The following is a 14,297-nucleotide window of genomic DNA, read 5'->3' as shown; positions in this document are numbered from 1 at the left end:
GATATACATTTATTTTGTAAGTTAACTTTATTTGGTAAAATAAAGTGAAGTCCAGGGGGACTGTGGGGCATGTTCATTGGTCCCCCAGCACGGTGGGTGGTGGTCGGCGTGCTCACCAAGCAGTTGACCTGAACTTCAGTGTGCATGCGGGCACCGGGCATCTGGGCCATCCTGAGGCCAAGGCTGAGACCAGGACTTGGGCCCAGATTGAAGCCAATAATGGCAGTGGTGGCGGCGGCGGCGGCAGCAGCAGCATTTATGGAGGACAGAAGCTTGGGAACCCACAGTGGGAGGCCGGATTGCCTGTCTGTCCCCAGAACTCACATTGGTGGGATCTGCACAAATGCACTTCCTGGCCTGAGCACCGTGACAGGAACTGCCAACAGTCACGCAGTAAACTGTCAGTAAGAGATTACAGAAGAAAAGCGTGTATGTAGACATTGCAGAAGACACACAAGGCCGTTGTTAGAATTCTTCAGAGTTTAGACTCTCTGGTTAGGAAAACTGCCACAACATTGCAAAGCAAATACAGGCTTGGAAATAAAAACTAAGTTTAAAGATTGTCACATCCAATGAAAAAGAACACCGGTTTCATATGAAAATTCGGAAGCAGTTTTTAACAAGGAGGATAATTTTTAAATTAATTTTTCCTCATAATTGAAGATACAGTGACAGAATGCATAGCCAGACAATATATAATACTGTATATTACTATATACTATATGGTATAACGTTGTGTAATGCTATAACTATCTAACACTCTTAACAGCTGCATTCATAGATGCATCAGCAGATCCTTCTCAAAATTAAAAAAAAATCAAAACTTATTTGCAATCTTGCATTTGCAAAGAATGATGTTGCTTTCAGTTATATCAGTTTAAAATGATGTTGCTAAAAGTATAAATTTAATGACCTAATAACTGAATTTGGATAAAAGCAAGACAAAGTTATTGTATTATCAATCAACATATCACATTAATAAAGTATTATTTTTGTATGTCAAATTATGGCATAAAATATTATTTTTTACAATTTGTATTACCCTACTATGTTTTATAAGTGATAAACTATTTTTAGAGGAAAAAACCTTATATTTTAGTGCCTTTAACTGTATTTTTTTTTCTCTGCCTTGCAGTTTCATTTTGCACCCGGTTCTGCAGATTATGTGTCTGGCCCCAGGGCCCTCACTTCTGGTCTAGCATTTTAACCAAGATACACATAGCAGAATGGCGCAAAGCCATAGAGACTTCCGCTAATAGTTGGATAGCTTTCAGTATAGAAGAAGAGGAATACAAAGAGATAGGTGGGGGAGAAAGGCGGGGAGAGAAGGGAGGAAGAAGAGAGTAATGGAGAAAGAAGTGAGTTAATTTGCTTACTGGTTTTTTTCCTCTAGGGGTACCTGTTTCTCCATCAAAATGGGTGCAAACACACTGGAGCGGAGATCGGGCAACACTCACGTTTTCTCATCTCAACAAAGAAGATGAAGGTCTCTACACAATCCGTGTACGAATGGGAGAATATTATGAACAGTATAGCGCTTACGTCTTTGTTCGAGGTAAGACCTAGAGACAGCAGAACACTCAAGAACAGTTTAAACACCGAGGCCATATCAGCCTACCCAGGCATGTTTTTTGTAACGATGAAAAAGCCATTTGAAAATTCTTCCAGATAATGTGGCACCGGGATGTCACTGTCCAGTAAAATTAGGCCTGATATAAAAGGTTAACCCCGAAGGCACCGACCCAGAGGTGACCAGTTCCAGACTATGTTACTGTCACTAATGTCAGTGCTTTCCTCATCTTCACTGAGCCACCAGCACTGTTCTCTGGAGGTGTTTGAGTAGAGAGGTTGAATCCTAATGATATGAAAAGCCATTTCAGTTTAAAGAAGCTACAATAAGAGTGATGGGAACTCACTCTCTAATACCTATTTTGAAGAACAAATGTTTTCTTTAATTCCATGCCTTTTCTTTACAGTTTTAGTTTTAAAGAACTAGAAAACAAGATGCTACAACTTAACCCTCAAGACAGACTATAGTTTTTGACTTTAGGAGTCCTTCCTTTTTCAAAAAGCAGTGTCTCGAATGGTTCAGATGTGCACAAGGGGGAATGTTATTTCTCTGTGAGATCCTAGCACATTTGGAAGACCACGAACGCTTCCAGGCTACAAGGGCAATGCTCTGTGTTCTTACATGTGATGGTCAGTCAGGTGCGGCCACACGAGGGGACAGAGGAGAGGCTCGGAAAACAAAGTGTGTTCTACTCACAGGTCCTAGAGAACCACCCTGCAGAAGCCCCAGCACTGGCTGGTCAGGAGGCAGAAGGGACAGGGGCAGGGGAGAGCTTAGACCGGTCTTTACTGGGGCTCCTGTGGAAAAGGCAAGGCAGGGCAGGATAAACTGTACAGGAGTGGCTAATGTGAACAATTTCAGTGGACTCCAAGCTAAAAGGATCATGCCTGGTTGTCTGGTGCCTGGTGCTGAGATGATTAGGCCAGAGGAGTATTTCCTCCTGGGGTGCAGATTGAGGAGGTGTGGCTCTGAACTGGTCAGAATTGGCCAGCTCCAAGGCATGGGGGCGGGTAATCTCTCCCCAGCCAAAGAGGTTTTTAATATGTCAAAACATCATAATATATACAGAAAATAAATATATAAACAATACAGGTAGACTTGCTAAATTTTTGTGTCTTGTACACTAAATAGAATCATAAACTCATAGGCATTTTGATTAGGGTAAAACTTTAGAGGTCATACAGATGTCCTTAACTGGGACTCACAGACTTGCAAGGGGTCTGTGATTAGAACTGTATTTCAGTATAACTGGTTTCTTTGGTAGGCTCATGTATTTTATTTTATTTTATTTTACACATTTAAAAGCATTAATCTTAGAAGGGGCCTCTAGGCTTCTTTTGCCAGTTTACCAAAGGAGTTTATGGCACACAAAAAGTTAGGATTCCTCTTAATTTTAAGATGCAGAAACTAAAGATTTACCAAAAGCCTTACAGTTAGTTAGAAGCAGAAGAAGGCACTAGGATACAGGTCTTCTGATGGCTAACCCAGGATTTTAATTAGGGTGTAGGCTAAGCTGCTGAAATTAAAGTTTATTTCTGTCCTGGGGACAGTTGGTAGGCTGTACCACACCAGCACTGAACAATGACAAATGATCATTGAATTCTGCCACAGACCAGCAACTGATAAAGATACCTGAGTGTCTAGACCAACTGAAAAATGGGTCAGATGTCCTCCCTCCCACACAAAAGCATTTTGGGAAAAGTCAGATCTTGTGAGGGGAAGAGAGGGGCTAGCCCTCTGGGTAAATCACAGTATAAATGGACACACTGGAAGTTATCAGCGAGTACGTTTTTTTTAAGCCAAACCACCTGGGTAGACCTGGCTAGATGAGAACTGAATAGAGTCTTTGCCTCTGCTCCCAATTGTCTTACCTGAACCAGGGAGTATCTCTGGTGACTCAGAAAAAAGCTTAAGTTGTGCCTTGATGATTCCCTCTGTGGACTTTTTCTGGGAACTCAACTTTGTCCAGGGTTTCCTCAACAACGTTCCTCAGCACCCACACCCAGAATTGCGGCTCTGTGAAGGTTTAGGCCAGACTTCACATGACTCACCAGAGAGGAGTGGAAGGGACTGAAATTTGAAATTCATGATTAAGCCAGTTTTCATATCCAGAAAATAAGGGGAGAGTCTAAAATGTATCAGATGTTGATGTGAGAGAATTGAAAAGATTGATGGAGAAGACAAAATTGGAAAGACAAATTTCAGCAATTGTGTTGTGAGTTTAACTTTTAGAAAAAGACCTTCCTCAGAAGTGTGTTTTAAATGGTATGTTTTAGATTCTTTATAAAAATCTTTACTGAGATGTAATCACTCACCACTAGACTGAACCATGCTAAGTGGACAATGCTTTCTAGAATATTTGTAGAGTGTGCACCCATCATCTACAGTCCAGTTTTAGGACATTCCCGTCACCCCAGAGAGATTTCTCATGCCCATCCCTCTCTCATCCCCAGTCTAGCCTCTAGGTGGCCACCAGTTGACTTTCTGTCTCTAGCTTGTCTTGTCTGGACATTTCTGGATATAGTATGTGATCTTTTACTCCTGTCTTGTTTCATTGAGCATATGTTTGAGGTTCTTTATGCTGGTAGCTTGTTCCTTTTTATTGCTGACTAGTACTGCTGTGTGTGGCTATGCCTCATCTTGTCTGTCTATTCACCAGTTGATGGGCAGTTCGGTTGTTTCTGTTCTTTGACTCCTGTGAATAATGCTGCTATAAATATTTGTGTTCATATTCATTTCTCTTGGGTAGATACCTACAAGTGAAATTGCTGGGTCGTATGTTAAATTGGTGTTCAACTTTTTGAGAAACTGTCAAAATGTTTTAAATGACATTTTATGTGGTTTTTTTTTTAACTTTGAGCTACATGAGGCCATTTCAGTGCATTTTTTAGAGCTCTGATATTTTTGCTGCTTAGAAAATAGCTTCTGAACCAGAAAGATCAGTGTAGAAAGCACCAGATGTCTGCAGAAACACATTCCAGAGCTGCATACATTTGGCCAGGATTTTAGTGCATAGATACTATGTGTTCTTTGTGAAAAACAGATAATATAAATAAGAAAAAAAGAAAAGCCATCATAAGTCTATCATCCAGAGATATCCAAAGTTATCATTTTCTTACATATTCTTTTAGAGTTGCATACATTCTTTCCTCCCCCCACCCCAGAACACACAGATGGCGGAGGGAGAAGGTGATAAAGTGATAAAGGATGGGATATAAGTGTCATGGAAATAGAATTACAAATAGCAAATGAACATACAAAAATTTTTTCACTAATAATCAAAGCAATAACATTGAAATGATAATGCATTTTAATCTATCACACTGAGAAGATTCACAAGATTTTTTAAATCCACTGGGATGGAAGAATGGAGGGACCAGCACGTTGCTGGTGAGTGTAAATTGGTTCCATATTTCTTGGGGTGCTTTGCCACTGTGTATTGATAGTGTGCATTTCCTACAATTCTAGTTCTAGGAATTTAAGTTGACATAGTTGAAAAAAAAATATTTGTTTGGGGGAAAATCTGAAAGGAATCTAGAGACCCACCAATGGGAGTTGAAAATAACATATAACAAATATTCCATATAAACAATGGAAATGCTGCACAGCAATGAAAATTAATGATGTAGACCTATACTTCTTAATTTGAAAATATATCAAGAAAAAAACAATTTTTGTGAAAATATATAGTCCAATCCCACTTTTATTTAAAAAACAATCACTTTTGAGTTTATATAGAAAAAAAATCTAGAAAAATCTAGGCCAATATGTTAGTACTAGTAATCTGTGAGTTACGGAATTAAGGAGAATTTTAACATATATTTTTGATTATCATATGTTTTATAAGCTTGCACTACTTTTACAATAAGGACAAACAATAGAATTACTTACATCTTGAAAAAAGTTATTAAATAACCTGTGTCAGAGGTCGGACCATAAAGAGTATCAGGCTAATCTTTGGCCTAATTAATCAAACCTACAAAAAAATTTGGCTCTTTGGAGGGTTGGCAGAAGGAAAGGTGGAGGCTAAGAAGAGGAGTGACGCTGACCAAGAGGGTGCAGTGGGCCAGACAGTCCGTGACAGCTGCTGGGAGCCAAGGGCACAAGTGTGAAGCAACATAACACGGTATTCAGATCTGACTTCCAGCAGCTGCTGTACAGAACCTTTTTCTTTGAAAGATTATGAAGCCCGCACCACAAATGGCATATTCCAAACAATTTTATAAAAGTGCTGAGAAATGGCTCCTTAATGCCTACTGTCTACCAGGCTCTATTACATACAGTGGATGTATCTATCAACACCAAGGTTACTAGTTGTTACATTATGGGTTTTTAGCTAAAAAAGGACATGGCTGAGGTGGCCAGCTGTTCCCCTTGCAGCTAAGCAGCTCTTAGTCCTGTTAATAACTTCAGCATCTCCACCTCCGTCCTAGCTCTGCCTCACCTTCACCTTTAGCAGGCCTTCTCCCCACCATCCAGTGCTCTGAAAGTCTGGAAGGAAAGAAGTTTCTCCCCACCCAAATGCCCGTTTGCTGTTGCGTAGCTTGCCAGGATTCTGCAGTATGTTTTAGGTACCATGATTTAGTTATATTTTCCTGTAGCTTTTATGCAGGAGATATTATCCTGCAGGTTCATGGATTCATAAAGGTTCACAGGGCAAGAAACAGAGTGTTCGAAACCAAAGCGATTTGAGCTCTTCACAGATAATGCACATCTATTAAATTCAGAAGCACACAAATATCTCTGCAGTGTTAGCAAGTGTCTTGGTAACTTGTAAGAGGTACAGAAGTGTGGCTCATAGGAAAAGAAGGTGTTTATTCAGTCAACAAGAGGGTTTTCCCTTGGGTGAGTGGCTCCCACATGTCTCAGCCTCCTCTCCTACTAATATTAAAGGGTTGACCAGATGCCATGAGGAACTGGCAAATGTAAATCCATTTCCCCAGGGACTCTGCCTCTTATCTTAATTGTCCTCATGTAAAAGCTATGAACTGGTTATTTTTATTCCCCTTCCTCTCCTCTTAAAAACATTCTCAAGTCACTAATTTAGCTGTGTACACACTGCTGAGGGGACCCAGTGTCAGGGGAGCCCATTTCACGAACAAGCACTGCCCTCTGTTTCTTGTATAGTCCTGGACTTCTACTAAAGCCAGATAAACTAAGGTCAGATGTGGATATTGCATCAGAGTTCCTTTCACAAGTATTTTCAGTTTGGGAACAAATGTTTAATTAAAATAAACGGTTTTGTTTCTTTTCCAAAATGGTATTCCCAGCATAGCGATGGGCAAATCTTTGTGATTCTTATTCTCTTGTGGATGTATCCAGAAGGTGACAGAAGGGGCTGTTTGTTCCCTTTTGGAGCAGTTCATAGTTTCCAAGTAACGCTGCACAATAAATAGCTTAAGAATAGACTTTCTGGGAAATTTTACATTAGACTTTTCTGATAGCAGTCCCTGACATCTCCGTATTTATTTTCTTTTAGAATATTTTGGCAGGCAAAGGCCATGAGGCAAAGATCATGGGCCCTTTCTAACATAGTGTTCTCGGTACTGATGGTGAAAAGCACACACTGTTATTTTGGTAAGCAGATTACAAAACTGAAGATTGCTCTCCTGGGGCCAAAGACGTAGCCGCTGCAGTGTGTGGTGAGAAACGTCTGCACTAAGGCCTTGGCCATTTGGGCTAACAAGCATGTCTGAGAGGGTGACCAGGACCCTTCTGTATCCCCACAGATGCCGAAGCAGAGATCGAAGGAGCCCCAGCCTCTCCCTTGGACGTGGTGTGCTTGGATGCCAACAAAGATTATATCATCATCACTTGGAAGCAGCCAGCTGTGGACGGAGGGAGTCCTATTCTGGGATATTTTATTGATAAGTTAGTATTAGTTTAACTTCAGTTAGAGTGATTTGACCATAGAGGTGCCTGCTTGCTTCCTCCCACCATTTCTATGTGAAGTGTTTTCTTTACTGGTCTCCCCCCCCTCTTTTTTGTGTATCTGTCTCTGTCTGTCTCTGTCTGTCTGTCTCTCTATATATATGTACACATACCTATCTATTTACCTAAATTCCAAAGATAACCTTTGAATTTTACTACCAACCCAAGTCACTAATTTGGCAAGAATACTATGAATCTGTACACCTAATAGGGGCCACTTTGGAAATGAAATAGCTGGTATTCTGTATACTTACTGTCCATATTCCTCATACGCCAGTGATTTAAGAGTATTAAGTGATTTAAAGAATAATACTTTATGAATACTAACAAAATCTCATTTACATCACAAGGTTTAAGTTTGACAAAGAAATAACAGGTATCAATAGTATCAAATTACGCTTTACCTACAAGTTCTTGCTGTTTACTTTCTCCAAAATTTAGAGGCTCTGCATTTGCAGTAAATGGGTCTCACACATGAATTATCCGGTGAGTTTGGCCAACACAGACAACAAATTTAGATGAATGACCCAAATGCATCATTGTCTGACTTGGTTTCTTTTCAAATAGTTGCTCCAATTCTCTTCCATTTTTGAGTAATCAAATCTGACTGTAGAAACCACTAGGGACAGATAATCTGTGCCACTGTAGTACAACGAGTTTATAGGAAGGTGGATTAAACCTAATATTTATAAGCAAACAGTAGATATATGCCAACTGGGCTGAGTACCAACCAGAGCAATGTTTATAAGCTACACACTGTTTAACTGTGCATTAAATGTTCCCATGTTATTCCATCATTGAGGAAGTTTTAGATAGAGTCTCTTTCATCCTTACAGTTTCTGCATTATTGTTTTTGGCAAACACCCCAAAGACTTGCAAACTTTGGTCAATGAAAGACCAAGGACAGTCGGTACATTTTGTTTTCCTCTTGCCTTAGTCATAATAAAAATAACCTTGTTATGGTTAATATTTATTAAGCATTTGCTCCGTGCACTGTTCTAAACACTTTGTGTATATTTACCATTAACCTGTAACCACCTGTGGAAAGGTAGGTACTGGTGTTACAAGTAAGGGACAAGGAGCTGACCCGTGGCCACATGCTGCGCTTAAAGGCACACAGGTAGTAAGCAGCGGAGCTAGAATTCAGGCAGCAGCCTGGCTGTCAGTCTTGTGTTCTTGCTGCTCTGCCACGCCGCGGAGGTCTCCAGAGCAGCTGCTCCCCACCCTTCTTTCTGCCCACGTGAGAGTTTGGAAGCTCTAGGGTCGCTGGGTCCCTGAGACAGTGTCTGCCCAGGGAAAGAGGGAGAGTCCTCGCAGCGCCACTGGACACGGGGCCATTTGAAGCTTTTCCCAGCCTTCTCAGCTCTCTCCCATGCCCCATTCACAGCAGCTCCAGGATTCCCACAAAGGAGGGTTTGGGGGAGGGTGGGTGGAAGGCAGATGGATGGACGCCATCTTTGATAGCACTTTATATAAGGTTGAGGAAAATGTCTGTTTATCTCGAAGGATGGAAGGGTGATGTGAGGAAGTGAAGATAAGCCCCTCACCCCAGCTGCCTTTGCCCTGCCATTGGCAACCCCCTCCCCCATGAGAATCATTTGGGAATTATACCAGCGGGACAGAGAGCCGTGCTGGAGAAGTGATGTAAACTAAAAGTGCAGTGCTCTGCTCATAAAAAAAATGAGTTAACACTGGTGCCAGATACTTTAATTATACATAGGGCCCCTAAACCCCTATTGATTAGGTCAATAGCATGGTAAGAATTGTCATCTTTGCCTCCTGGGATGTGACCAGTCCATCCCCAGGTACTGACTGCTTTAAAAGCCCCAGTGAGAAATCAGAGGTTCCAAGATCTTAGCCTTCCCTTGCCAGGCCTGAGAACTTCCCTGTATCTCATCAGTGTCATCTGTTAAGAAATATATTACAGTACCCCTCCCTCAGCCTTTCCACCCACACAGCATGTAGTGACCATCAGGGAGCTTTTTCCAGGCTACAGTATAAGTAGGAATCTTCCAAGGTGTTAACTTTCCCAACAATTGTTCCATTTTTAAAAGAAAATGCCTGAAGAAGACAGAGAAAGAAGTCAGTAACGGTGGAATTGAAGACATTACCTGGGGAGCTGTTTTGGGAGCTGCTCCCCCTTGGTCTCTCTGATGTAGATTGTGCTGCCTGCCTGCTTCTCACCTGCCCCCACCCCCCCAAAGCACCTCTGCTTAGCACACAAGGCCCCTCAGCTACCTGTTTAGTGAGGTCAGAGGATGTATATGTCTTCGGGGAAGATCTGAGGCTGCTTCCTTCCTGTTGAAGAGGACACACTGCAGTTGAGTGGAACCCAGTGCCTGCAGTTACGTAGCTGTCGAATTCTGCTTGAGCTGGATGTTAGTGGAGAAAGGAGCTGAAGCAGTGGGGTGGGTTTGCAGCTCTGGAGCCGTCCACCTAGCGTTCCTTCCTTTCATGTTCCTCCTCATCACTGTCTCCCCCTTAGATGTGAGGTGGGCACGGACACCTGGTCCCAGTGCAATGACATACCTGTGAAATTTGCTCGTTTCCCAGTCACTGGATTGATAGAAGGTCGTTCTTATATATTCCGAGTTCGAGCTGTGAACAAAACTGGAATAGGCCTGCCCTCTCGAGTTTCTGAGCCTGTGGCTGCTCTGGATCCAGCTGAGAAAGCGAGACTTAAAAGTAAGCATTTTTCATTTTTCAGAACTTTCTCGAACTTTTTTTTTAAATGAAACTGCAATAGATCCGATTACAAGGTTATTCCTCCCCCCTCCACTAGAGGGAGAAGAGAATAAGAAATCCCTTATTGATCAGAAAAATCCTATGGGGGTGGGGGTGAAAACCAAAAAGTATTTGTCTTTGACTCATCTGTTCTCTAAGGGCTTTATTTTATTTTATTTTTTGATTCAGAAAGTTTTGCCTTGTTAAACTGAATTCCACACATTGAGTTTGAAACGAAATATGAAAACCAAGAGCCTGGAGAGCATTTTTATTCATTCTGTTAGCACACTTCAAATAATACTTTTCTTTCTGGTTCAGTTTCTTAAAATTATAAGGTAATTTTCTTAACCTTGAATTTTTCCCTTAGAGCATTAATATCCCAACACTGTGAGTTTCTTTGTATCAAAGGAGAAACACATTTACAACATTATATCTGATCCGTACTGGAGTTTCCATATTAGAGAGTCAAAAATAACCTTTCCATACCTTTAGCCTTCAAGTCTCAATGTCAAAATCATGGTACATGAATTATGTTCTGCATTTATTTCATGTGAACCAATACAGCATCCTCAATAATAGGGCCCATGAAATGACATTAACAGAATTGTTGGAAGTTCACATTTCAGTCTGTACCAGATTTCTCAACCTTGGCCCTTGGCCAGGTGACTCTTTGTTGTAGGGGGCTGTCCTGTGCTTTGTAAGATGTTTGGCAGCACTCCTGGCCTCTACCCACTACACGCCTCTAATACCCCCACTCTCCTATTATGATAATCAAAATTATCTCCAGACATTGCCGAATATCCCTGAGGGGCAAAATCACCCTGGCTGAGGGGTACTGGTCTATGTCCTATTCGCAATATTATTTTTGACCTTAAGTACATGTAGTGGCATCTTAAAAATCTAAGTAAAATAATGCCACTTTCTCTCTGGAGAGTTTTTCTAATCAGGCTCCTTGATTGCTTTCCAATCACTTTTCACCATCCATCTAACTTCCCTCCCTCTTTCCTAATTCCATCTCATGCTTTCATTTACTACTCTGTTATAAATTTCAATGAAAATAAGATTTGTTTGAATTGAAAATAAGTTATCTTGCTTATCACTCTCCTGTTTTTGCACAAACTCTGGTGAAAAGTCCTTTGATTAAAGCAGGAGTTGAACCATTCTCTTTCTGATGTCTTTCTGATTATCACAGAAATGAATTTCCTCTTTGACTTTATACTGCTTGTCTCACCCATTCCCTTACTTGGGATCTAAATTGCTTTCGTTTGTAAATAACACTTTAACATTAATGGAAAGAAATCGCTTTCACTGAGCTTTACCGCAGGATCAGCACCCCTCTCCTCTTTCATCTTTACCATGACAGATAAATAATGGCTGGGCTTACGGTTGTTGCAGAAAGGTTTCTCCCAATTAGATGCTCTCTCTTAAGAAGGATGAGAGAGCCTACAGGTTTCAGGAGACACTTGTTGAACAGTATATGAACATATGTTTACCTCGCTTGTGTAAATACGGTTCCAGAAACGTGGACTCGGTCCAGGCGAGTTCTGGGCTCCAGCAGGTTGAGTTGTTTGAGGACAGGGGCTGTGCACCCCACAATACCGTGTACGTGCTTGGTAAAGATCATTAGGTAGGTATGTAAGTACACTAGTAACAACCCGTTCGTGACTAATCTGGCCAGTTTATCAATTTCTCTGTGCATTTGAACTGCATTTGTGAATGTTTCTGATTTTTATATTTATCTCTGTCAGGTCGCCCTTCAGCACCTTGGACTGGACAGATCATTGTCACTGAGGAGGAACCGACAGGTAAAAGCTACCTCTTCCCCAGACAGAGTTGCTGATGTTCTGCTATGCAGCTTAGCTTTTGTTGTGGAGGGTAAAGTGTATAGTCTCCAAGATGTTTTGGAAAGAACATTCTGAAATATTTGGAGCTCATGAATAACTTATACTGTCAGAGAATCACTTAAAAAAAAAGCTTTACTGAACTGTAATGATAGACACTAAACTGCATGTCTGTAAAATATACAATGTAATAAATTTTACATGTGCAAACACCTGTGAAACCAACACCATGGTGAGAGTAGTGAACATATCCGTCACCCCTAAAATTCCCTCATACCCGTTTATAATACCTCCTTCCCACCCCTTCCCCATCTCCAGGCCGTCACTGATCTGTCTGCTTTCTGTCCCTATGGTTTGTGTCCGCGATTTTATATAAGTGGAATAATACTCTTTTTTGCCTGATTTCCTTCACTCAGCATAATTCTTTTGAGATTTATCCCTGTTGGTGCATGTATCAGTCCATTTCAATTTATTTATCCCTTTGCCATTGAAAGCTCTCTGAACCTCCTTGTTAAGTGTTTTTGTGGACATACATTTTCATTTCTCTTGGATAGATACCTAGGAATTGAATGAATAGGTCATATGGTAAATGTTTGTTTAATTTTTAAAGAAATTGCCAATTGTTTTCCAAACGGTAGTACTATTTTGCATTCACATCAGCAGTATGTGAGAGTTCTGTTTGCTCCACAGTGTCACCAGTACTTGGTATGGTCAGTCTTTTTAATTTTAGCCGTTCTAGTGGTGGGTGCATAGTGGTGTTTTATACCATAGTGGTATTTCATAGTAGGTGGATAGTGGTCTTAATTTGCATCTCCCTAATAATCTTGAGCATATTTTCATGTGCTTTTTGCCATTTTTTGCATCATGTTTGACACCTTTGCCAACTCCAGGTTCACTCAGATATCCTTTTATTTTTCTATAAATGTTGTGCATCAGCTTTTGCATTTCAATCTATGATTCATTTCAAATTAATTCTTTCTGTATTGTGTAGATTAAGGGCCTAAGTTATTAATATTTTGCATATGGCTATCCAATTATTTCAGCAATATCTTTTGGAAAGATTATCCATTTCCACTGAATTGCCTTGGCACCATTGTCAAAATCAATGGATTGCATATTTGTAGATCCATTCCTGGAATCTTTTCATTTTCTCTACACCAATACCACACAGTCCTGATTACTGTAACTTTTATACGCTTTGTGTTTCTTCTTCTTCTTTTTTTAAGCTTCATAGTTTTGAAGTCAGGCAGTATAAGCTCTCTAATTCCCCCCCCCCCCCAAAGTTGTTTTAGCTATTCTGAGTCTTTGCATTTCCATGTAGAATTTAAAACCAGCTTTTCAATTTCTACCAAAAAGCCTGGTGGGATTTCAGCTGAATCTTCTATATCCTTCATGATTTTCTACTTGTTTTATCAATTATTGATAAAGTAGTGATGAAATCTCTAACTAAATGGTGGATTTATCTGTTTCTTCTTGTAGTTTTATCAGGTTTTGTTTCATGTATTTTGAGGCTGTGCTATTAGATGCATAAACATTTTTATTGGTATGTCTTCTTATACATTGACCATTTTATTATTGGAAAGTGACCTTTATCCATGGTAATACATTTCTGCTTGGAAATCCACTTTGTCTGCTATTATTGTAACCATTCCAGCTTTCTTTTGATTAGTGTAGGCATACAGATGATTTCCATCGTTCTACTTTTAACCTATGTATCTTTGTATTTAAACTATGTTTCTTATAGGCAACATATCAATGGGTCTTGCCTTTTTATGCAATCTGGTAATCTTTGCTTTTTAATTGGGGTTTTTGAACTATTTATATTTCATGTGATTATTGCTATGGTTGGATTTAAATCTACCATCTTGCTATTTGTTTTCTTTCCACTCCGTATTTGGTCTTTTTTCTTTTCCTTTTTTTTTTTTTTTTTCTGCTTTCTTTTGGACTGAATATTTTTTATTATTCCATTTTATCTATGTTACCTTAGTAGCTATAATTATTTGTTTTGCTTTTATAGTAGTTTGGAATTTATAACATACATCTTATGACAACCTACCTTCAAGTAATATTATACTATGTCATGTGTAGTATAAGAACTTAAACAATATTATTCCATTTCCCCCTCTTAGTCATGGTGGTGCTGTCATACGTTTTATTTGTGTATGTAATACCAGCTCTATGATACAGTGTTATTACTTTGCTTCAAACAGTCACTTATCTTTCAAAGAAAT

At 40.0% G+C, this 14,297-nt stretch overlaps 1 protein-coding gene across 3 annotated transcripts in view; it reads left to right on the top strand.

Moving 5' to 3' along the window:
* MYOM1 (myomesin 1) overlaps positions 1-14,297 on the top strand; it is a 122,052-nt gene that overhangs the window by 53,278 nt on the left and 54,477 nt on the right. For all 3 annotated transcript variants that reach the window (XM_064481558.1, XM_031439130.2, XM_031439131.2), the window contains exons 10-13: positions 1,394-1,555; positions 7,300-7,441; positions 9,987-10,186; positions 11,974-12,030. In XM_064481558.1, coding sequence (XP_064337628.1) covers positions 1,394-1,555; positions 7,300-7,441; positions 9,987-10,186; positions 11,974-12,030 — 561 coding nt within the window. The remainder of the gene's footprint in view (positions 1-1,393; positions 1,556-7,299; positions 7,442-9,986; positions 10,187-11,973; positions 12,031-14,297) is intronic.

This window comes from Camelus dromedarius, chromosome 32 (assembly GCF_036321535.1).
Source record: "Camelus dromedarius isolate mCamDro1 chromosome 32, mCamDro1.pat, whole genome shotgun sequence".
Lineage (NCBI taxonomy): Eukaryota > Metazoa > Chordata > Mammalia > Artiodactyla > Camelidae > Camelus > Camelus dromedarius.
This window is presented reverse-complemented; position numbering and strand designations above follow the sequence as displayed.